Source organism: Sebastes umbrosus, chromosome 12, assembly GCF_015220745.1.
Source record: "Sebastes umbrosus isolate fSebUmb1 chromosome 12, fSebUmb1.pri, whole genome shotgun sequence".
NCBI lineage: Eukaryota > Metazoa > Chordata > Actinopteri > Perciformes > Sebastidae > Sebastes > Sebastes umbrosus.
In genome coordinates, this window is record NC_051280.1 from 33,156,384 (window position 1) to 33,180,259 (window position 23,876).

At 37.4% G+C, this 23,876-nt stretch overlaps 2 protein-coding genes and 1 gene segment (V, D, J or C); 1 reads left to right on the forward strand and 2 right to left on the reverse strand.

Annotated features, from left to right (window-relative positions):
* Positions 1-589: 589 nt before the first annotated feature.
* On the reverse strand, positions 590-7,495 carry LOC119499300. Its single transcript, XM_037788578.1, has 5 exons — positions 7,475-7,495; positions 6,085-6,178; positions 1,894-2,199; positions 1,687-1,761; positions 590-1,576 (listed from the first exon to the last, which is right to left on the reverse strand). The coding sequence occupies exons 1-5, from the start codon at positions 7,493-7,495 to the stop codon at positions 1,428-1,430; spliced, it is 645 nt and encodes a 214-aa protein (XP_037644506.1). The 3' UTR covers positions 590-1,427.
* Positions 7,496-7,927: 432 nt separating this feature from the next.
* On the reverse strand, positions 7,928-9,192 carry LOC119498486. The segment is given in 2 exon segments: positions 7,928-8,691; positions 8,784-9,192. Coding segments are annotated over 2 exon segments (555 nt in total).
* Positions 9,193-15,075: 5,883 nt separating this feature from the next.
* LOC119499303 lies at positions 15,076-23,493 on the forward strand. Its single transcript, XM_037788580.1, has 7 exons — positions 15,076-15,493; positions 15,586-15,914; positions 18,047-18,192; positions 19,135-19,268; positions 21,890-22,198; positions 22,331-22,405; positions 22,516-23,493. Exons 1-7 carry the CDS (start codon positions 15,271-15,273, stop codon positions 22,662-22,664), a joined length of 1,365 nt encoding a protein of 454 aa, XP_037644508.1. The 5' UTR covers positions 15,076-15,270; the 3' UTR covers positions 22,665-23,493.
* The last annotated feature ends 383 nt before the right edge of the window (positions 23,494-23,876 follow it).

Below are 23,876 nucleotides of genomic sequence, written 5' to 3' on the forward strand. Positions count from 1 at the left end.
AACCTTGTCTCTAGGTGAAGTCTTCAGATAAACCCAGTGGGTTTTCTGAAGACTTATTTATTTATTTGTTATGTTTGTGTTGTCTTCATTTGTGCAAAATAAATAAACAATAAACAGTAAGGGAGGTCATTCAGGTTTATGTCCATCTCCCTTCTGAGTGCTCCAAACCTCTCCTTCAATCCCCATTCAGCCTCCACATGTTTAATGTGTTCCTGCTTTGGCCTCTTGTGACTGGAACATGTTTCAGATGTAAAGTAGTAATTAGTCCGAGCAGTGCTAACAAAACTTTAAAATAAGCCCGTAGTCCGCCGCTCATTACACAAAGCAGCAATGGGCGCCAAATGAGGAGAGGATGCCATCGTTTCTCAAACGCTCCGTTTTACACGTCCACACAGATACGAAGTAACCGCAGTTTTTAAAAATTAAATTTAAAACAATCTGTCCACATGACCTTCGTTTTACTAAATATATCCGTCCATACTCGAATGCAAAAACGACTCCAAATGCTCCACAAAGTCACCACCAGTGAGATCACAAGTTAAGGGTCAAAGGATTTAGAAATAAACACAAGTATGTTTATAATACACAGAAACTTTATTGAGAATGTTACACTGAATGAATTTGACAAATCTGACTCTGTATAATGTATTAAAAAGAAACACAAGAACAGAAAAACACTGTAAACAATCAAATATCTACCAGACAGCTAATGATTCATCTTAATGTTCTATTATTATACAAGTCACAATTAATAAACAGCATCAAAATAACACTACACAGAATTTACACCGAGTAACTGCAAATATATATGTGTGTGTGTTTGTGTGTGTGTGTGTGTGTGTGTGTGTATTTATATTTTTAGGATGACAGTATCTAACCTGCATACAAATATTTTAAAACGTGCGAGAGGTCCCGGGTTCAAATCCCGGACGAGCCCCCAACTTGTCACAACCTGGCTCTCAAGGCCATGACAAATAGGAAGACACACCGTGGTGACGATTAAATCAATTAATCTATTTAACAAAAGTAGAGTAAATTATGCAGAACAAAAGGATCAAAAGGTATGGAGTGTGAATATCAGTAGTATCAGTAGTGTAAGGTGTGCATTGAGAATATAAATGGTGTGTGCATGTTGTAAAATGTATAAAACAAGCAAAAGATTAACCGAGGAGAACCTAAGGCCGCCACATGCCCAGCGATGGTGTCTGCGGGGAAAGAGAGAGAGAGAATGAGTCATGAGCCTAGGCTTTATAGGCTGGGAACACTGGGCCCAGGTGTTCCCAGAAGGCCCTAATGGCAGGTTAACAGGAACCCTACTATATAGACGACAGCAGGGGTCGCCTCAACGTCATCATTGATATTTGTGAATAGTGATCAAAGTGATGAATGAGATGAATTGATGAGGTTTGATGGTGAGAAAAGGCCAGTCAGTCAGCATGTGTGCAGTTGGTGGACGGTCCCTTGTTTCTGAGGATCATCAGCAGAGAGAGTCCACAGCAGTACACCAGACTCTTCACTATCAGCACTGTGTACAGCACACAGAGCAGCTTCACCTTGCACTGAGACTGGAAGGACACTGACACACACAGACAGACACACAGACACTTTAAATGATAGCATTGAAAATAAAAGGTGAAGTGCTGAAGGAAACATGGTGGTTGAAGGAGAGGCAGCAGGTGATCTTACAGTCAGCTTGCTGCAGAGCTGGCAGGTGTGCTGGCTCTCTCTCTGGAGGACAGGAGGCTGCTGGAGCTGGAACCTCTGAAACACAAAAGGAGTGACATGTTTGGAGTTGCAGTGAGAAATGTCAGTCCTCTGCTCCTCTGCTCTCTTTGACAGCGTCTCCACATGAAGCTGAATCACTGCTGAACACAGTCAGCGAGCCTTCATTACCTTGTTCTGCTGGGGCCTCCACTGTGCCCCCCTCGTGGTGGACGTAGCAGCGGTATTTATACGTGTTCTCTGGCTGACGGATCAGCAAGATGCCGGCGGTGCGTCCCGACTCTCTGAGCTCCAGCTGCTCTCCCTCAGCAGGGGGCAGCTCCTCCAGAGGACCGTTGTCCTTTCGTCTTTTCCAGGAGAACTGGACCAGAGGAGGAAACATGGCTGAGGCCAGACACAGCAGGGAGCTCTTCCCCTCCAGGTGGGCTCTGGATGCTGCTGGGTACACGCTCACCACGGGCTTCACTACCGGCTCATCTGAAGGTTGACAGCAGCAACAAGCAGCACAGACACACATTGACACAGTCAGCTTACAGCACTGCACTGCATTCAGTGTGATCCTGGAAACTACATGGACTGTGATCACTAAACTACTCAGAGTTCACTACATACAGTCTACTGTATTCAGCTTCATATGGAACACACTCAGCATCTAATGGCAGCATGGGTTACAGAGCCGGTCCTGACCAATCTGGTGCCATAGGAAAGAGATCAGCCGGTGCCTCTCGCATCGCAGCCCATTCCACCACCAACCATTGTGTTCATACACTCACACAGAAACTACAGAGCTTCATGTTTTGACATTAAGCGATGCAGATCACACTCAAGAAAAACTGTATAGCTCAAAATGATGGGGGGTGATGCTGCGGGCCACCCAGAAAATACAGCCTATTTAATACACTATGTACTGATGATGTTGTGGGCTTTTTGTTATGTTTTGAAATAATAGTATTTAAATAATATTAATAAAAAATAGTAAAAGTTATAAATTTAGATTTTTTTGTCTTCCCTCAATCGGGGCTCCCCTCTGGATAAATGGAGACCCAGCATTCAGCTATACCACCTATGCCGCGGGCCGGCTCTGATGGGTTATATGGGGACAAAAGAACATTATTTATTTAATAATTCTTTATTTCTATGTACAAACTTCATTCACTATAATTTCATAGTAATTAGAAATTTGATTCCTTATATTAGGGATAATAATATATAATAAATTACATATTTACCTTCACATAGAATAGAGTCAAGTGACATTTTATAGATTACAATACATAGATCATAATAATGTATATATTTTACCACTGTATAGTATAGCAACAAACCTATAAATACATCAATAGTGTTTTTAAAATATATTTGTAACTTGTATACACAACTACAATGACGTGTTAAGATATATGACATGTGAATACAAAATGCTATTTAAAATAAGATAAAACCTTATTGATCCCCCTGTGGAAATTTAAATATAATATAATAACTTAATACACATATTATAATAAATGACTTATTACTACCACCATATACATCACTGTAATGGTTTAAGAAATAAATCAGTACATCAATAATTTAATTACTTTCTTCATAACAAATTTAACTGAACTTTTAAAATAAATTATAGATTCACTTTCAAGTGAAATAGAGTTGTAATTTTTAAGATTATAATACGTATAATTTTAGTATAAATTAGTATAAAATAGCATAAATAGTAAATCAATGTAGTATAAGTTTCATAGTATATATATATATTATGAAATTGACATATAATAATATAATATAATATAATATAACAGGATTTGATGATATTAAAAGAAAGAATTATGAAAACAATTTTTCTTTCATTTCTCATTAATTTAATACACATATTATAATAAATTAAACATTTATCTTCACATAAAACACAATTATAAATTTAAGTATTATAATATAGACCATTTAACATATTTACCATCATATTCTTTATTCTAATTTCTAAAGACACAAAATACGTTAATAGATTTTAACATTTTTCATGACAATTTTAATTTTTATACAAAACTACAATGATATTTTAATAAATAATATAATATAATACAATATAATATAATATAATATAATATAATATAATATAATTTATTATAATATAATATAATATAATATAATATAACAGGAGATGAGTGTATTAATTTTAATAGAAAGGAACATTTTTTTTTTCCTTTCACGTTAACTTAATACACATATTATAATAAATTACTTCAATTCAATTTAATTTCAATTTATTTTTATATAGCGTCAAATCATAACAGAAGTTATCTCGAGATGCTTTATATATAGAGCAGGTCTTAGACCGTACTCTATACTATATACTATATACTATATACTCTATACTTATTACTACCACCATATACATCACTGTAATGGTTTAAGAAATAAATCAGCACATCAATAATTTAATTACTTTCTTCATAACAAGTTTAACTCAACTTTTAAAATAAATTATAGATTCACTTTCAAGTGAAATAGAGTTGTAATTTTTAAGATTACAATATGTATAATTTTAGTATAAATTAGTATAAAATAGTATAAATAGTAAAAAAAATATTGTATAATTTTCATAGTATATATATATCATGAAATTGACATGTAATATAATATAATATAATATAACAGGATTTGATGATATTAAAAGAAAGAATTATGAAAACAATTTTCCTTACCTTTCTCATTAACTTAATATACATATTATAATAAATTAAACATTTATCTTCACATAAAACACAATTTTCAATTTAATATACTTTACTCTAATTGCTAAAGAAACATAATTACATCAATAGTTTTTAACATTTTTCATAACAATTTTAACTTTTATATGTAACTACAGTGATATGTTAGATCAAATGTAAAACAATAATAAGATATAATATAATATAATATAATATAATATAATATAATATAATATAATATAATACATAGTATTTACCACCATTTATTTTGTACTACATGAGGTATATTTTATTATTTAAAGATGATTTATCAATTTTCAATAAAACATATTTAAAGTTATACGCTTTTTATATTTCAACCTTTTTCTCTATAAATCAGTTTAATCTGCAGAAATAAAGAATAACTTGAGTTGTTCAGTGAGATTTAAACATCGTTTCAGCAATTATGAACCTTTTTAATGTAACAACAGCTGCATGGCTGCAAGAACTCTCTACTAATGATGAAAAAACTAACTCATTAAAACACATTTTCAACTTGTTCAATAAAACAACTGAAGGAAGATGAATGTTTGTTCTTACCTGTTACATAAAGTTTAGTTCCAGAGCCAAAGCTCAAGTATACTCCTCCTCCCACAGTGAAACAGAGTAATACAAAAACCTGTCTGCTGTTGAGCGTGTCAGCTGAGGTGAACGAGTCCAAATGATGAAGCAGAATGATATTTCAGCTCCATGATGTGTTCCTCTAATGTTCATATTAACATGACTGTCTCTTCTTTTATTGTCTTTTTAGACACACTAGCAGAGTGTCTCCGTGGATCGTTGGTTCACACGTTCATGTTCCTCAGAGGATGAATCCTACTGACTTTGGTCAGGTTTTATCCAGCACCATCATCAGGTCACATTTGAAATTGTCCATTACTTTGATTTATGACGTCTGTGCATCAAATGACAGGACGCTTGGTGACACAGCCAGTGTGTGTTGAACTGTAGTCTTGTTTTCATTTGGAGCACAAAGAGTTGGTCTGGAAGGCTTTTATTGTGAAGGAGACACAGGAAGTGTTTGCATTAAGAGCAGATCAGCATTGTGAGGAGGAATGGACTTTATTCCTGCAGCAGGTCAAAGCAGAGGATTTGAATCTTCATCATGATGATGAAGCTTGTTGTTGTCTTCATCATTTTGATCATTTTGTTTTAATGTATGTTTTTAATCAGACGCTGCTTTTCAAAAAGGACTTGTTGATGTTTTGATCCATTTATTAGTCTGATGTCTTTAAATGATTTCATCCTTGTGCCTCTGTGCCACTAGTTTGTCCTCACTGTGTGGAACAACAATAAACCTGCTGCAATATCTGATAGAAATATGAATGAATATCAAATCTAATGAATCCCTCAGTTCTCTATCGTATCGAGACTATCTCTCCAGCTTACATATTCCATATGTATGGGGAATGATCTCACCTGGGTCAGGTGACCTGGATACTTTTTAAGACACACCGGCACTGCCGGCCACGCCCAGACGCGAGTCTATAAAGCGCATGCGCTGGCGTGGGATCATTGCCATTTTGATCTCCACTTTGGTGCAGAGCGTGTGATACAGAGAAAAAAAAGCTAACTCAAACCAGAACATCAGGGTTACAGCATCGAGTCCACTTACCTGGTGTAAGGAGCGGGCGTCTGTCTCTGGCAGCCTCCCCGGACTGCTGTTGTCCCTGTCTGGTTACCGTGTCTACCGGTGTGCTGCGTGGCGGCTAATCCGGTTGACCGAGGTACCGGGGCTTCCAGGACGTATTGCGGGAGCCGCTAACGTGTCCAGAGGCAGTTTGTCAGCTGTGCCGTTAAATCGGCTACAGCGGCGAACGTTGACCGGTGTGTGTGTGTTCCGGTCCTGCTCCGGCGGGTACGGAACACACAGGCAGCGGCTACACGCTGTAGTCACAGCAAGCAGAGAGCTGTTAAGAGAAGTTCCCATCTCTCTCCCGAACGATAAAAAGATTTTCAAAAACAAGAGTTCATTCCCTTCTGAGGGTCGACCACTATTGTGAATTTGTACGTATCCTATCTTAATTATTCCTCCTGTAGAAGCTCTCCAATATCACTACTTTTATGAAATCAGTAAATGATTTCCATATTTCCTCGTAAACACCCAGTTTGTTTTTCAAGGTATATGTTATCCTCTCCATTGACATACATTGTGTATATTTTTAATCCAAGCGCCCAATGTAGGTGCGTCGGATTTCTTCCAGTTAAAAGCAATCATTCGTTTTGCCTGCAATATAGCTAAATCAATACATTTACATTCTCTGGTTCTCAGATTGAGATCTGATGGGTACAGATGTAGCAATATCATTTGGAGGTCTAGTGGAATGTTTACAGACACAATGATCCTGATTTTATTGATCACCTCCCTCCAGAATTTCTTCATTTTGTCACACTCCCAAATGCAATGTATAAGTGTTCCTTGAGCCTCATTACATTTAAAGCAAGTGTCAGGTATATTACTGTTCTATCTATTCAGTTTGACAGGGGTTATATAAGTCTGCATCAACCAGTTGTATTGAAGTAGCTTCAAATTAGTGTTGGCTGTTTGTGTCTGAGCCTCCTTGAAGACTGTGTTCCAATTATTATCTGAGACGTCCTCCTTTAAATCCACCTCCATGCGTCAAGTTTGGATATTGAGGTCTCCTTGGAGCCAGATGCAAGCCAGATGTATATTAATGAACTTAAAACATTACTATTGCAGTTTTTGGTAATAATTTCTTCTAAGGATGAAAGTGCAGGAATTACTAATGACTGGTTCTGCATAGAGGAGATACAACTTCTCCATTGCACATATTTAAAGAAATGCTTCTTTGGGATGTTATGTACTAGAGAGAGTTCCTCAAAGGTCATTAGAACCTCTTCTTTATAAAGGTCAGGTATTTTACTTAGCCCTTTCTTTGCCCATAACTGGAATCCAGCATCCAGCTTGCCTGGTTTGAAGGAAACATTCCCCAAATGGGACTATATTGTGACAAGGAGTTAGCTGTATTCATATATGTCTTTACCTCGTACCAGACATTAATCATATTAAGCACTATGGGGCGGGTAGTTTGAGCTCTTAGATGTTTTGGAGTGGCTGAGTACAGATACAGATTTAATGGTATCTGAACGGCACACACCTCTATATCCACCCATGATGGAGTCTCTGCAATAGAGAAATAGAACATTATAGTTCTCAGCTGTGCAGCCAGATAATACCAATAAAGATGGGGCACTTCAACCCCCCTGTGTCAAATGGAAGATACAACAGAGACAAGCGAACTCTAGGACACTTCTTATTGCAAATACATTTTGTAATGAGAGACGTAATTCTCACAAACATTCCTTCCGGTGGTGCCAAAGGGATATGTTGAAATCCATTTGTGAATTTAGGTAATATGCTCATCTTTAATATGTTTATTCTCCCTGTCAGAGAAATAGGCAGAGGCTTCCATCTTTCTATACATTTGAATGTTGAATCCATTATAAGGTCGTCATTTATTAAGGCTATATTTTCTTGAGGTACTATTTTGATGCCCAAATAAGTAAGACTGGTTGAAAACTTCAAAATAGATATATGTCGGTCAGGATCTTGTCTCTCATTTTCATTAAGCAACATAAGTGAGGACTGATCCCATTTATTAGTCTGATGTCTTTAAATGATTTCATCCTTGTGCCTCTGTGCCACTAGTTTGTCCTCACTGTGTGGAACAACAATAAACCTGCTGCAATATCTGATAGAAATATGAATGAATATCAAATCTAATGAATCCCTCAGTTCAGTGTGTGTGTGACTGTGGCTGAGATGGAGGTGGAATATGTGAACCTGGGCTGTGGTTTACTGCTCTCTTCCTGTCACAACCACTGTTTGACATCTGTTCCTCTGATGGTTTTTGTACAGGCTGCAGGCATCATTTATCACTGTGGAGAACAAAACAGGAGCAGTAGTAGGAGGCTGAATGATTGAGTTTAACCTTCTGGATCTCCAACTCACAGCCGTTCTGTTTATTCACAGCTGAGAAATCATCTTTCTGAGGATGATTGTAACTTGAATCTATTTGACCATCTCTCTTATCAATATAAAGAATCACTCTGAATGTTTCTGTGTCTGTCTTCTGGTACCAGAATACATAATTATAGCTACACTGGTCAGTTCCTCGACAGCTGAAGGAAACTTTTCCACCAACTCTCCTGGTCAATGTTAAATCCTCCTGAATCAGCTCTGCTGCCATGGCAACCAGCGCTGTAGAGAGACAGACAGGTAGATGAAGGTGAGTGTGACAGTGTTTGTTACAAGTGGACTTTGTTGGCTCCTGATTGGCTGGAAACACTCACCTGAACACAGACAGCACAGAGCAGCAGCTGGGAGGAAAAGCATTGTGTGCAGTGGTGTTTCCTCTGGTGAACCTGGGGAGAAGTGGCGCTCTGATGCAGCTGAGGCCAAACAAGGACGAGCTGTGAGATCAGACGAGGGCCACGTGGTTCCTGAAGGCTCCTCACACCTCCCATCAGCCCCTGCGGTGGACAGATAACGCTGCTGTCTGACAACTGCAGACATGTTGACTCGTCCTAGAAGGAAAAGCAAAGTTACTACTAACGTACTAAAAATAAAGATTAGAACAGTTACAGGAGTTTATTGTGGAATAGTTTAGAAAGGAAACATATTTTATTTTGTTTCTTTCTTTCATTTTCAGTGTTTAAGAGTAATAAGCTAAAGTCACTCGCCTATAAACCTGCTTTGGTTTGTCTGTATTCTAAAGTACTGAATAATTGTTTTATTTTTTTATTAGGGCTGTCAATCAATTAAAATATTTAATCACGATTAATCGCAAATTAATCAAATATTTTTTATCCGTTCTAAATGAACCTTAAAAGGAGATTAGACAAGTATTTAATACTCATATCATCATGGGAGTGGACAAATATTCTGCTTTATGAACATGTATGAATATATTTATTATTGGAAATCAATTAACAAAACAATGACAGATATTGTCCAGAAACTCTCACTGGTGTGTATGTGTAATGTATATGTAGTATATGTAATTACCTATGTATAATACAATATATAAATACATACATAAATATAAAAAAATAAATAAACGGATAAAAAATACATATATAAAAAATAAAAATTGAAAGGAAAAAATAAATAAATAAATAAACAAATAAATGAATAAATAAATGGAATTCAATTAACATCACAAAACAATGACAGATATTGTCCATAAACCCTCACAGGTATTTTTGTGTAATGTGTATGTATATGTAGTATATGTACTTACCTATGTATAATAAAATATATAGAAATACATAAATAAATAAATATAAAAAAGAAATAAACAGATAGATAATTAACTATAAAAAATAACAATTGAAAGGAAAAATTAATAAATAAATAAACATAAAAAAATTTTAAAAATCAAAAATAAATATAAAAATAATAATGGAAAATACAAAATAGATAAATAAATGGAAAAAATGAAAATGGAATAGATAAAAAATAAATAAATAGATAGATAAATAAATAAATATGAAAAATGGAGATCAATTAACAACACAAAACAATGACAAACATTGTCCAGAAACTCTCACAGGTACTGCATTTAGCATAAATAAATATGCAAAATAAAAACATATTTTCGATTATTTATGAATAACTATTTTGATCGATTGCCCTAGTTTAATTAAATATATTTATATATTTGTACAATCTGAATAATTTAGTTTTGGTATAATCTGAATTTATTAACTGAAGCTATTTTGGGAAATGAATAAAATGTACTTCCTCCCCAATTATCATTATTATTATTATTATTATTATTATTATTATTATTATTATTAGTAGTAGTAGTAGTAGTAGTATATAAAGTATAGTTTTCTTTATTCAAAATAATTATTTTTGCTTATTTAATGTTTTCTGAGTTATTTTTTAATTGTTGTTCTATAACTCTGAACAGTTTGAAGACAGACAACATCTTGCAGCTTCATCAGCAGACTAACATGTGACATCATCCACATGATGCTGATGATGCTGATGATGGTCGCCATGAGAACCACAGTGACATCTCGTGGATAAAAACACACACAGCAGCCTAAAACCTTTTGTCTGTTCCTCAAAGAACTTTTATCTTGTGACAGAAGTTTCTTTTTTTATCTCCTTCTGTTCAGTGATCTCATTTGTGTTCAGATTCATGCATTTCATTTTCTCCTTTTGTACGTTTTCATGCTAACATGTCGAGAAGGAGGTTAAATAACGCTCCAAACCTACACTAAATCTTGGCGAGGAAAAACTGTCATGGCCATTTTCAAAGGAGTCCCTTGACCTCTGACCTCCAGATGTGTGAATGTGTGAGGGATTTTGTCCAAAAAAATATAAAAAGTCTAAAAAATGTTCGAAAAAAAGGTCCAAAAACTGTCCAAAGAAATGTCTGAAAAACGTCTGAAGAAAAAGTCTGAAAAAAATGTCTTAAAAAAAGTTTTAAAAATGCTGGAAAAAAAAAGTTTGAAAAAAAAAAAGTCTGAAAAATGTCTGAAAAAGGTAAATGTAAATCTCACAATCTATTGGTGCATGTAGATAGGCAGTTTGGACATCCATCTGATGTCAAACCAGGTTTTCCTGTGCAGCTTTTTGCATCAACACTCTGATACTGGTCAGGTTAGCAGTAGGAGAAAATGTCTCCTCATAGTCCACACCCATCTTTTGGCTGTATCCTCTGGCTACATATCGTGCCTTGTGTTTGTCAGATCCATCAACATTGTTCTTGATTGCATACACCCATCTACCCCCCACTGCTTTCTTACCTTCAGGCAAGTTGGTTAAGGTAAATGTGTCCTTTTCTCTCAGCGATTGAATTTCATCGTCCATCGCATCAAGCCACTCCTTTGAGTTAGATGAAGTTACACATTACACAAATGACACATATTCACTTAAATAACCTGGCTTCTTCCTCTCTCTAGAAGGCTATCTTGTAGACTCATGGTTAGTCTCACTTATCTGTGTTGGGCTGCTCACCTCAGGCACAATTACTGGAACCTGGCCCCGTCCTGGACTCACATCAGTGTTCAGCCCGGTCTGGTTAGCTCTGTTCTGCGCCTCAAAATCATCCTCATCAGGTGTCATCTCAGTCTGTGTCTGTCGCTCTGCAACTGTTTTGGTCACAAACTTCACCAGTCTGTGCTTTTGCACTTTCCCACTGTCAGGACAGTAGACCAAGTAGGCCGGGCTATTCTCGTCGTAACCGACAAAGATTCCCTTCTCACACCTTGAGTCTAGCTTTCTCTTGTCCTGTTTATAGGCATAACACACTGACCCAAACGTTTGCATCCTGGAAATGTTAGGCCGTCTGCCTGTCAGCATTAAGTAAGGTGTCTGTTTTGTGTTGTTAAAGCATCTGTTCCTCACTACAGCTGCTGTCTGCACTGCATAGCTCCATAACTCCTTTGACAACTCGCTCTCTATTAGCATACACCTAGCCACGTCAAACAGGGTGCGCCAACTTCGCTCAGCAGTACCATTCTGGTGTGGCGAGTACGGTGCTGAAGTCTCATGTCTGATCCCATTTCTGCTGAGTAGTGCCTGGTGATTCCTTCCTGTGAATTCTGCACCATGGTCAGACCTGATGAATCTTTCTATGGGGTAGTATCAGCAAGAAACTTCTCTGTTGCTTGCACTGTGTCACTCTTCTGGTTTAGAAAATACACAACTACTGCACTGGAATAGTCATCAGTGAATGATAACGTGAACCTATACCCGTCTCTGGACTCTGGGTCTATTGGTCCTGCTAGATCTGTGTGTACCAACTCTAGAGCTGCTTTGGCTCGTACATCAGGCTCCCTGTTCCTAGTTTGGATAAACTTTCCCTGTGAGCACACTTCACATTGTACATCAGGTTTGTCTGTTTTACCCTTAATTGTCATACCATTAACAACATTCTGTAATCTCTGAATATCATCATCATTACAGTTGTTAAAGTCACTGAGGACAATAACTAAGGAGTCCAGAGGTCTGGACTACGAAGCAGGATTTGTGGTTATCGAGGTAACTTCAGGGTTTTCCGTCCTACGAAGGTGGATCACTTCTTACCAGGTAGATCACCATGGTAACTGATGCTGAAGGAGCAGGTTATGTTCCAGATCAGAGATCAACTCGTATAAAAGCACCTCCTGCTGACCAATCAGAGCTCAGTGTGGTGATTGTATGATAATATCACACACACATGAAGAAGTTTAAATCATAATCCAGACTAAAAACAACACAGTTTAACCTGACAGATGCAGGAAGGACAGCTGGATTCATGCTGTGGGTGTTTACCGCTTTGATTTCTATTTCTTAACTTCCTCTTGAGTCTGTTTCAGACCTCCAGAGAGGACACAGCTGAGAGAAGGTTAAATAATGATAGACGACACATGTTACACAGAGTAAAAAGATGAGTAATCCATTCATCTATTATTCTCTTAAACACTTTTTATATCTAGACGAGTATATCTGACTTCTGAGTGTTCCGTTAAATTAATAAATCTGTTAGTTTATTCACACATCTGGAGTTTTTTCTTTCACCAGCTGTTCTTCCGGCATTTAGCAGCTTCAACTGAGTTAATGTTAGTCTGGATTAAGAGATTAACTTCTTCATGTCTGTCTCATATAGTTTACTCTTCCTTTGTTAAATGTGTCTGTCTGTCTGTCTGTCTGTCTGTCTGTCTGTCTCTCTGTCTGTCTGTCTGTCTGTCTGTCTGTCTGTCTCTCTGTCTGTCTGTCTGTCTGTCTCTGTGTCTGTCTGCCTGTCTGTCTGCCTGTCTGTCTGTCTGTCTGTCTGTCTGTCTTTCTCTCTGTCTGTCTGTCTGTCTGTCTGTCTGTCTGTCTGTCTGTCTCTCTGTCTGTCTGTCTGTCTGTCTGTCTGTCTGTCTCTCTGTCTGTCTGTCTGTCTGTCTGTGGTCTTGTCCATGTCTGTGGACTTGTCCATGTCTGTGGACTTGTCCATGTCTGTGGCCTTGTCCATGTCTGTGGACTTGTCCATGTCTGTGGACTTGTCCATGTCTGTGGACTTGTCCATGTCTGTGGTCTTGTCCATGTCTGTGGCCTTGTCCATGTCTGTGGCCTTGTCCATGTCTGTGGTCTTGTCCATGTCTGTGGTCTTGTCCATGTCTGTGATTGGTCAGAAGCTGTAAACACCTCCCCGTTCATGTGAATCACAGCCAGACTGAGAAGCTCTGGGTTGATTTACTGAGTTGATGAGCAGCTTCGTAGGACCGTTTAGTGAGATCTCTGTTGTTAGAGTTAGTGAAGCCAGATAACCAGAAGATACTCTGGAGATGTTGAACTCACTTCGTAGTACAGACCTCTGGTTTGTCTGCTCCACACATACAACTAGAAGTAGTGGTGATATTAGTAATAGTATAATTTACTGTGTTGTATTAGCTGCAGTAGAAATAGTCCCTGAATTACTTTTTAGAAATATGAACAATAATACCAGTGATCCATTTACTGCTGTGTGTTTTTATCCACTAGATGTCACTGTGGTTGTCATGGTGACCATCAGCAGCATCACCTGGATACCCCTGCACTTCCTCCCACTAACCACAGGGTGGAGCTCTTTCTCCATCATGTTTAATGTCAGAGCCAGCAGCAAACACAGAAATCCACCATGTGATCACGTTCAGTTTGAAATGTGTCACACAGCTGAGTTGGAAGAGCTCATTTATTGGTGTGACACCTCTCTGAGACGCTAAACAGACGTGTGATGTCTCACATGTTTGTCTGCTGACATGTTGTCATTCTTCCAGCAGTGTTTCATGGTGACGATGATCAAACTGTGGCGGTGTTGATTCCCCAGATTTCAGCTGATCAGGAAGAAGAGCCAGTTCCCAACCACATAATTGTCATAGCCCGGCTCCTAGGCCATGACAAATACGGGAAAGGACGCAGTGAATGATTGTAAATTAAAGATATTTATTACAAATAACTTAAGGATATACAGAAATAACTACAAATGTGGAGTGTGTCAGTCAGTAACATCAGTAATGTAGATGTGGATGTGTGAGCATGATGAAGTGTGAGGTGTTGTGAGTGAAAACTAAAGAAAAGCCAAACAAAGGCAGCCCGGCAGGTTCTGACAGGGATGAGTCCAGGTGAAGGAAAAGAGACCAGAGCAGCGCTTGATTGGGGCTTTTATGCTCAGGACGCACCAGCATCAGGTGCTCTGCATCAGACATCCTCTCCCGGGATACCTTCAAGGACACAGGGAAAGAATGAATGGCAAATCCACACTGGCATCTCAGTAGTGAGGCAGGGGCCGTCACACAGTTATTTATTTATGTTTATTTATTTGTTGATATTTATTTATTTATTTATTCATTTATGTATTCCTATATATTTTATTATACATAGGTAAGTACATATACTACATATACATTACACATAAGTACCAGTAAGAATAAATATATTCATACATTTCCATAAAGCAGCATATTTGTCCACTGCCATGTTGATAAGAGTATTAAATACTTGATAAATCTCCCTTTAAGGTTAATTTAGAATGAATAAAAAATGTGTAATTAATCGTGATTAAATATTTTAATTGATTGACAGCCCTAATAAAAAAATAAAACAATGATTCAGTACTTTAGAATACAGACAAACCAAAGCAGGTTTATAGGCGAGTGACTTTAGCTTATTACTCTTAAACACTGAAAATGAAAGAAAGAAACAAAATAAAATATGTTTCCTTTCTAAACTATTCCACAATAAACTCCTGTAACTGTTCTAATCTTTATTTTTAGTACGTTAGTAGTAACTTTGCTTTTCCTTCTAGGACGAGTCAACATGTCTGCAGTTGTCAGACAGCAGCGTTATCTGTCCACCGCAGGGGCTGATGGGAGGTGTGAGGAGCCTTCAGGAACCACGTGGCCCTCGTCTGATCTCACAGCTCGTCCTTGTTTGGCCTCAGCTGCATCAGAGCGCCACTTCTCCCCAGGTTCACCAGAGGAAACACCACTGCACACAATGCTTTTCCTCCCAGCTGCTGCTCTGTGCTGTCTGTGTTCAGGTGAGTGTTTCCAGCCAATCAGGAGCCAACAAAGTCCACCTGTAACAAACACTGTCACACTCACCTTCATCTACCTGTCTGTCTCTCTACAGCGCTGGTTGCCATGGCAGCAGAGCTGATTCAGGATGATTTAACATTGACCAGGAGAGTTGGTGGAAAAGTTTCCTTCAGCTGTCGAGGAACTAACCAGTGTGGTGATAATTATGTATACTGGTACCAGAAGGGAGACACAGAAACATTCACATTGATTCTTGATATTGATAAGAGAGATGGTACAATAGATTCAAGTTACAATCATCCTCAGAAAGATGATTTCTCAGCTGTGAATAAACAGAACGGCTGTGAGTTGGAGATCCAGAAGGTTAAACTCAGTCATTCAGCCTCCTACTACTGCGCCTGTGATACTCTCCACAGTGATAAATGATGCCTGCAGCCTGTACAAAAACCATCAGAGGAACAGATGTCAAACAGTGGTTGTGACAGGAAGAGAGCAGTAAACCACAGCCCAGGTTCACATATTTCACCTCCATCTCAGCCACAGTCACACACACACTGAACTGAGGGATTCATTAGATTTGATATTCATTCATATTTCTATCAGATATTGCAGCAGGTTTATTGTTGTTCCACACAGTGAGGACAAACTAGTGGCACAGAGGCACAAGGATGAAATCATTTAAAGACATCAGACTAATAAATGGGATCAGTCCTCACTTATGTTGCTTAATGAAAATGAGAGACAAGATCCTGACCGACATATATCTATTTTGAAGTTTTCAACCAGTCTTACTTATTTGGGCATCAAAATAGTACCTCAAGAAAATATAGCCTTAATAAATTACGACCTTATAATGGATTCAACATTCAAATCTATAGAAAGATGGAAGCCTCTGCCTATTTCTCTGACAGGGAGAATAAACATATTAAAGATGAGCATATTACCTAAATTCACAAATGGATTTCAACATATCCCTTTGGCACCACCAGAAGGAATGTTTGTGAGAATTACGTCTCTCATTACAAAATGTATTTGCAATAAGAAGTGTCCTAGAGTTCGCTTGTCTCTGTTGTATCTTCCATTTGACACAGGGGGGTTGAAGTGCCCCATCTTTATTGGTATTATCTGGCTGCACAGCTGAGAACTATAATGTTCTATTTCTCTATTGCAGAGACTCCATCATGGGTGGATATAGAGGTGTGTGCCGTTCAGATACCATTAAATCTGTATCTGTACTCAGCCACTCCAAAACATCTAAGAGCTCAAACTACCCGCCCCATAGTGCTTAATATGATTAATGTCTGGTACGAGGTAAAGACATATATGAATACAGCTAACTCCTTGTCACAATATAGTCCCATTTGGGGAATGTTTCCTTCAAACCAGGCAAGCTGGATGCTGGATTCCAGTTATGGGCAAAGAAAGGGCTAAGTAAAATACCTGACCTTTATAAAGAAGAGGTTCTAATGACCTTTGAGGAACTCTCTCTAGTACATAACATCCCAAAGAAGCATTTCTTTAAATATGTGCAATGGAGAAGTTGTATCTCCTCTATGCAGAACCAGTCATTAGTAATTCCTGCACTTTCATCCTTAGAAGAAATTATTACCAAAAACTGCAATAGTAATGTTTTAAGTTCATTAATATACATCTGGCTTGCATCTGGCTCCAAGGAGACCTCAATATCCAAACTTGACGCATGGAGGTGGATTTAAAGGAGGACGTCTCAGATAATAATTGGAACACAGTCTTCAAGGAGGCTCAGACACAAACAGCCAACACTAATTTGAAGCTACTTCAATACAACTGGTTGATGCAGACTTATATAACCCCTGTCAAACTGAATAGATAGAACAGTAATATACCTGACTCTTGCTTTAAATGTAATGAGGCTCAAGGAACACTTATACATTGCATTTGGGAGTGTGACAAAATGAAGAAATTCTGGAGGGAGGTGATCAATAAAATCAGGATCATTGTGTCTGTAAACATTCCACTAGACCTCCAAATGATATTGCTACATCTGTACCCATCAGATCTCAATCTGAGAACCAGAGAATGTAAATGTATTGATTTAGCTATATTGCAGGCAAAACGAATGATTGCTTTTAACTGGAAGAAATCCGACGCACCTACATTGGGCGCTTGGATTAAAAATATACACAATGTATGTCAATGGAGAGGATAACATATACCTTGAAAAACAAACTGGGTGTTTACGAGGAAATATGGAAATCATTTACTGATTTCATAAAAGTAGTGATATTGGAGAGCTTCTACAGGAGGAATAATTAAGATAGGATACGTACAAATTCACAATAGTGGTCGACCCTCAGAAGGGAATGAACTCTTGTTTTTGAAAATCTTTTTATCGTTCGGGAGAGAGATGGGAACTTCTCTTAACAGCTCTCTGCTTGCTGTGACTACAGCGTGTAGCCGCTGCCTGTGTGTTCCGTACCCGCCGGAGCAGGACCGGAACACACACACACCGGTCAACGTTCGCCGCTGTAGACGATTTAACGGCACAGCTGACAAACTGCCTCTGGACACGTTAGCGGCTCCCGCAATACGTCCTGGAAGCCCCGGTACCTCGGTCAACCGGATTAGCCGCCACGCAGCACACCGGTAGACACGGTAACCAGACAGGAACAACAGCAGTCCGGGGAGGCTGCCAGAGACAGACGCCCGCTCCTTACACCAGGTAAGTGGACTCGATGCTGTAACCCTGATGTTCTGGTTTGAGTTAGTTTTTTTTTTCTCTGTATCACACGCTCTGCACCAAAGTGGAGATCAAAATGGCAATGATCCCACGCCAGCGCATGCGCTTTATAGACTCGCGTCTGGGCGTGGCCGGCAGTGCCGGTGTGTCTTAAAAAGTATCCAGGTCACCTGACCCAGGTGAGATCATTCCCCATACATATGGAATATGTAAGCTGGAGAGATAGTCTCGATACGATAGAGAACTGAGGGATTCATTAGATTTGATATTCATTCATATTTCTATCAGATATTGCAGCAGGTTTATTGTTGTTCCACACAGTGAGGACAAACTAGTGGCACAGAGGCACAAGGATGAAATCATTTAAAGACATCAGACTAATAAATGGATCAAAACATCAACAAGTCCTTTTTGAAAAGCAGCGTCTGATTAAAAACATACATTAAAACAAAATGATCAAAATGATGAAGACAACAACAAGCTTCATCATTATGATGAAGATTCAAATCCTCTGCTTTGACCTGCTGCAGGAATAAAGTCCATTCCTCCTCACAATGCTGATCTGCTCTTAATGCAAACACTTCCTGTGTCTCCTTCACAATAAAAGCCTTCCAGACCAACTCTTTGTGCTCCAAATGAAAACAAGACTACAGTTCAACACACACTGGCTGTGTCACCAAGCGTCCTGTCATTTGATGCACAGACGTCATAAATCAAAGTAATGGACAATTTCAAATGTGACCTGATGATGGTGCTGGATAAAACCTGACCAAAGTCAGTAGGATTCATCCTCTGAGGAACATGAACGTGTGAACCAACGATCCACGGAGACACTCTGCTAGTGTGTCTAAAAAGACAATAAAAGAAGAGACAGTCATGTTAATATGAACATTAGAGGAACACATCATGGAGCTGAAATATCATTCTGCTTCATCATTTGGACTCGTTCACCTCAGCTGACACGCTCAACAGCAGACAGGTTTTTGTATTACTCTGTTTCACTGTGGGAGGAGGAGTATACTTGAGCTTTGGCTCTGGAACTAAACTTTATGTAACAGGTAAGAACAAACATTCATCTTCCTTCAGTTGTTTTATTGAACAAGTTGAAAATGTGTTTTAATGAGTTAGTTTTTTCATCATTAGTAGTGAGTTCTTGCAGCCATGCAGCTGTTGTTACATTAAAAAGGTTCATAATTGCTGAAACGATGTTTAAATCTCACTGAACAACTCAAGTTATTCTTTATTTCTGCAGATTAAACTGATTTATAGAGAAAAAGGTTGAAATATAAAAGTAAATAACAATAATAGAAAATTAATAAATCATTTTTAAATGGCAAAATATACCTCATGTAGTACAAAATAAATGGTGGTAAATACTATGTATTATATTATATTATATTATATTATATTATATTATATTATATTATATTATATTATATTATATGATATTATATTATATTATATTATATTATATTATTGTTTAACATTTGATCTAACGTATCACGGTAGTCGTGTATAAAAGCTAAAATTGTTATGAAAAACATTAAAAACTATTGATGTATTTGTGCTTCTTTAGTAATTAGAGTAAAGTATATGATGGTAAATATTTTATATGTTATATATATTATAATAGTTAAATTTACAATTGTAATTTATGTGAAGATAAATGTTTAATTAATTATAATATGTGTATTTGGATAAGGAATGGAAAATTGTTTTCCTCTATTAGAGTTAATACGAATAATTAACATTATATTATATTATATTATATTACTTGTTAATTTCCCCATGGGGATCAATAAGATATTAGATAATAAGACATAGAAATATATATGTAATCAAATTGAAATTTTACTTGGAGGTAAATAAAAAATGTATTTAAAAAGTTAAGTTAACATTGTTATGAAAAAAGTAAGTAAAAAGTAATAATTCAATAATTGATGTACTGATTTATTTATTTCGTAATTTCAGTGATGTATATGGTGATATGCAATTTATTATAATATGTGTATTAAGTTAACGTGAAAGGAATAAAAAACTCTCATCTCCTATTATATTATTTTATATTATATTATATTATATTATATTATATTATATTATTTATTAAAATATCATTGTAGTTTTGTATAAAAATTAAGATTGTTATGAAATATGTTAAAATGTATTAACGTATTTTTGTGTCTTTAGAAATTAGAATAAAGAATATGATGGTAAATATGTTACATGGTCTATATTATAATAGTTACATTTATAATTGTGTTTTATGTAAAGATAAATGTTTAATTTTCTTATAATATGTGTATTAAGTTAATGAGAAATGAAAGGAAAATTGTTTTCATAATTCTTTCTTTTAATATCATCAAATCCTGTTACATTATATTATATTATATTATATGTCAATTTCATAATATATATATACTATGAAAATTATACTAAATTTATTTACTATTTATACTATTTTACACTAATTTATACTAAAATTATACGTATTATAATCTTAAAAATTACAACTCTATTTCACTTGAAAGTGAATCTATAATTTATTTTAAAAGTTCAGTTAAATTTGTTATGAAGAAAGTAATTAAATTATTGATGAACTGATTTATTTCTTAAATCATTACAGTGATGTATATGGTGGTAGTAATAAATAATTTATTATAATATTTGTATTAAGTTATTATATTATATTTAAATTTCCCCAGGGGGATCAATAAGCTTTTATCTTATTTTAAATAGCAGTTTGTATTCACATGTCATATATCTTAACACGTCATTGTAGTTGTGTATAAAAGATTAAAAAATTATAAATTATTGATATTTTTATAGTTTTGTTTAGCAATTAGAGTAAAATGTACAGTGGTAAAAATATAATATGTTTTATGTTTTGTAATCTTTAAAATTATACTTTTCTCTATTCTATGTGAAGGTAAATATGTAATTTATTATATGTATATTATCCCTAATATAGGAAATCAAATTTCAAATTATTGTTAAATTATAGTGAATGAAGTTTGTACATAGAAATAAAGAGTTATTAAATAAATAATGTTCTTTTGTCCCCATATAACCCATCAGAGCCGGCCCGCGGCATAGGTGGTATAGCTGAATGATGGGTCTCCTTTTATCCAGAGGGGAGCCCCGATTGAGGGAAGAAAAAAAAATCTAAATTTATAACTTTAACTATTTTTTACTAATATTATTTTAATACTATTATTTCAAAACATAACAAAAAGCCCACAACATCATCAGTACATAGTGTATTAAATAGGCTGTATTTTCTGGGTGGCCCGCAGCATCACCCCCCATCATTTTGAGCTACACAGTTTTTCTTGAGTGTGATCTGCATCGCTTAATGTCAAAACATGAAGCTCTGTAGTTTCTGTGTGAGTGTATGAACACAATGGTTGGTGGTGGAATGGTCTGCGATGCGAGAGGCACCGGCTGATCTCTTTCCTATGGCACCAGATTGGTCAGGACCGGCTCTGTAACCCATGCTGCCATTAGATGCTGAGTGTGTTCCATATGAAGCTGAATACAGTAGACTGTATGTAGTGAACTCTGAGTAGTTTAGTGATCACAGTCCATGTAGTTTCCAGGATCACACTGAATGCAGTGCAGTGCTGTAAGCTGACTGTGTCAATGTGTGTCTGTGCTGCTTGTTGCTGCTGTCAACCTTCAGATGAGCCGGTAGTGAAGCCCGTGGTGAGCGTGTACCCAGCAGCATCCAGAGCCCACCTGGAGGGGAAGAGCTCCCTGCTGTGTCTGGCCTCAGCCATGTTTCCTCCTCTGGTCCAGTTCTCCTGGAAAAGACGAAAGGACAACGGTCCTCTGGAGGAGCTGCCCCCTGCTGAGGGAGAGCAGCTGGAGCTCAGAGAGTCGGGACGCACCGCCGGCATCTTGCTGATCCGTCAGCCAGAGAACAGCACGTATAAATACCGCTGCTACGTCCACCACGAGGGGGGCACAGTGGAGGCCCCAGCAGAACAAGGTAATGAAGGCTCGCTGACTGTGTTCAGCAGTGATTCAGCTTCATGTGGAGACGCTGTCAAAGAGAGCAGAGGAGCAGAGGACTGACATTTCTCACTGCAACTCCAAACATGTCACTCCTTTTGTGTTTCAGAGGTTCCAGCTCCAGCAGCCTCCTGTCCTCCAGAGAGAGAGCCAGCACACCTGCCAGCTCTGCAGCAAGCTGACTGTAAGATCACCTGCTGCCTCTCCTTCAACCACCATGTTTCCTTCAGCACTTCACCTTTTATTTTCAATGCTATCATTTAAAGTGTCTGTGTGTCTGTCTGTGTGTGTCAGTGTCCTTCCAGTCTCAGTGCAAGGTGAAGCTGCTCTGTGTGCTGTACACAGTGCTGATAGTGAAGAGTCTGGTGTACTGCTGTGGACTCTCTCTGCTGATGATCCTCAGAAACAAGGGACCGTCCACCAACTGCACACATGCTGACTGACTGGCCTTTTCTCACCATCAAACCTCATCAATTCATCTCATTCATCACTTTGATCACTATTCACAAATATCAATGATGACGTTGAGGCGACCCCTGCTGTCGCCTATATAGTAGGGTTCCTGTTAACCTGCCATTAGGGCCTTCTGGGAACACCTGGGCCCAGTGTTCCCAGCCTATAAAGCCTAGGCTCATGACTCATTCTCTCTCTCTCTTTCCCCGCAGACAACATCGCTGGGCATGTGGCGGCCTTAGGTTCTCCTTGGTTAATCTTTTGCTTGTTTTATACATTTTACAACATGCACACACCATTTATATTCTCAATGCACACCTTACACTACTGATACTACTGATATTCACACTCCATACCTTTTGATCCTTTTGTTCTGCATAATTTACTCTACTTTTGTTAAATAGATTAATTGATTTTATCATCACCACGGTGTGTCTTCCTATTTGTCATGGCCTTGAGAGCCAGGTTGTGATAAGTTGGGGGCTCGTCCGGGATTTGAACCCGGGACCTCTCGCACGTTTTAATATTTTTATGCAGGTTAGATACTGTCATCCTAAAAATCCTAATACATACACACACACACACACACACACACAAACACACACACACATATATTTGCAGTTCCTCTGTATAATTTCTGTGTAGTGTTATTTTGATGCTGTTTATTGACTTGTATAATAATAGAACATTAAGATGAATCATTAGCTGTCTGGTAGATATTTGATTGTTTACAGTGTTTTTATGTTCTTGTGTTTCTTTTTAATACATTATACAGAGTCAGATTTGTCAAATTCATTCAGTGTAACATTCTCAATAAAGTATCTGTGTTTTATAAACATACTTGTGTTCATGTCTAAATCCTTTGACCCTTAACTTGTGATCTCACTGGTGGTGACTTTGTGCAGCATTTGGAGTCGTTTTTGCATTCAAGTATGGACGGAGATATTTAGTAAAATGAAGGTCATGTGGACAGATTGTTTTAAATTTAATTTTTAAAAACTCCGGTTACTTCGTATCTGTGTGGACGTGTAAAACGGAGCGTTTGAGAAACGATGGCGTCCTCTCCTCATTTGGCGCCCATTGCTGCTTTGTGTAATGAGCGGCGGACTACCGGCTTTTTTTAACGTTTTGTTAGCACTGCTCGGACTAATTACTACTTTACATCTGAAACATGTTCCAGTCACAAGAGGCCAAAGCAGGAA

What these genes read in the sequence shown, in the direction of transcription:
- LOC119499300 (XM_037788578.1), bottom strand. Translation starts at nt 7,495, where the DNA reads ATGATTAATGTCTGGTACGAG. An exon ending in TGATTAATGTCTGGTACGAG is followed by an intron (nt 6,179 to 7,474) that starts GTAAAGACATAT and finishes CAACCGGATTAG; the next exon opens with CCGCCACGCAGCACACCGGT. An exon ending in GGAGGCCCCAGCAGAACAAG is followed by an intron (nt 1,762 to 1,893) that starts GTAATGAAGGCT and finishes TTTGTGTTTCAG; the next exon opens with AGGTTCCAGCTCCAGCAGCC.
- LOC119499303 (XM_037788580.1), top strand. Translation starts at nt 15,271, where the DNA reads ATGTCTGCAGTTGTCAGACAGCAGCGTTATCTGTCCACCGCAGGGGCT. An exon ending in ATACTCTCCACAGTGATAAA is followed by an intron (nt 15,915 to 18,046) that starts TGATGCCTGCAG and finishes TGGACACGTTAG; the next exon opens with CGGCTCCCGCAATACGTCCT. An exon ending in ACGCCCGCTCCTTACACCAG is followed by an intron (nt 18,193 to 19,134) that starts GTAAGTGGACTC and finishes CTGAAATATCAT; the next exon opens with TCTGCTTCATCATTTGGACT.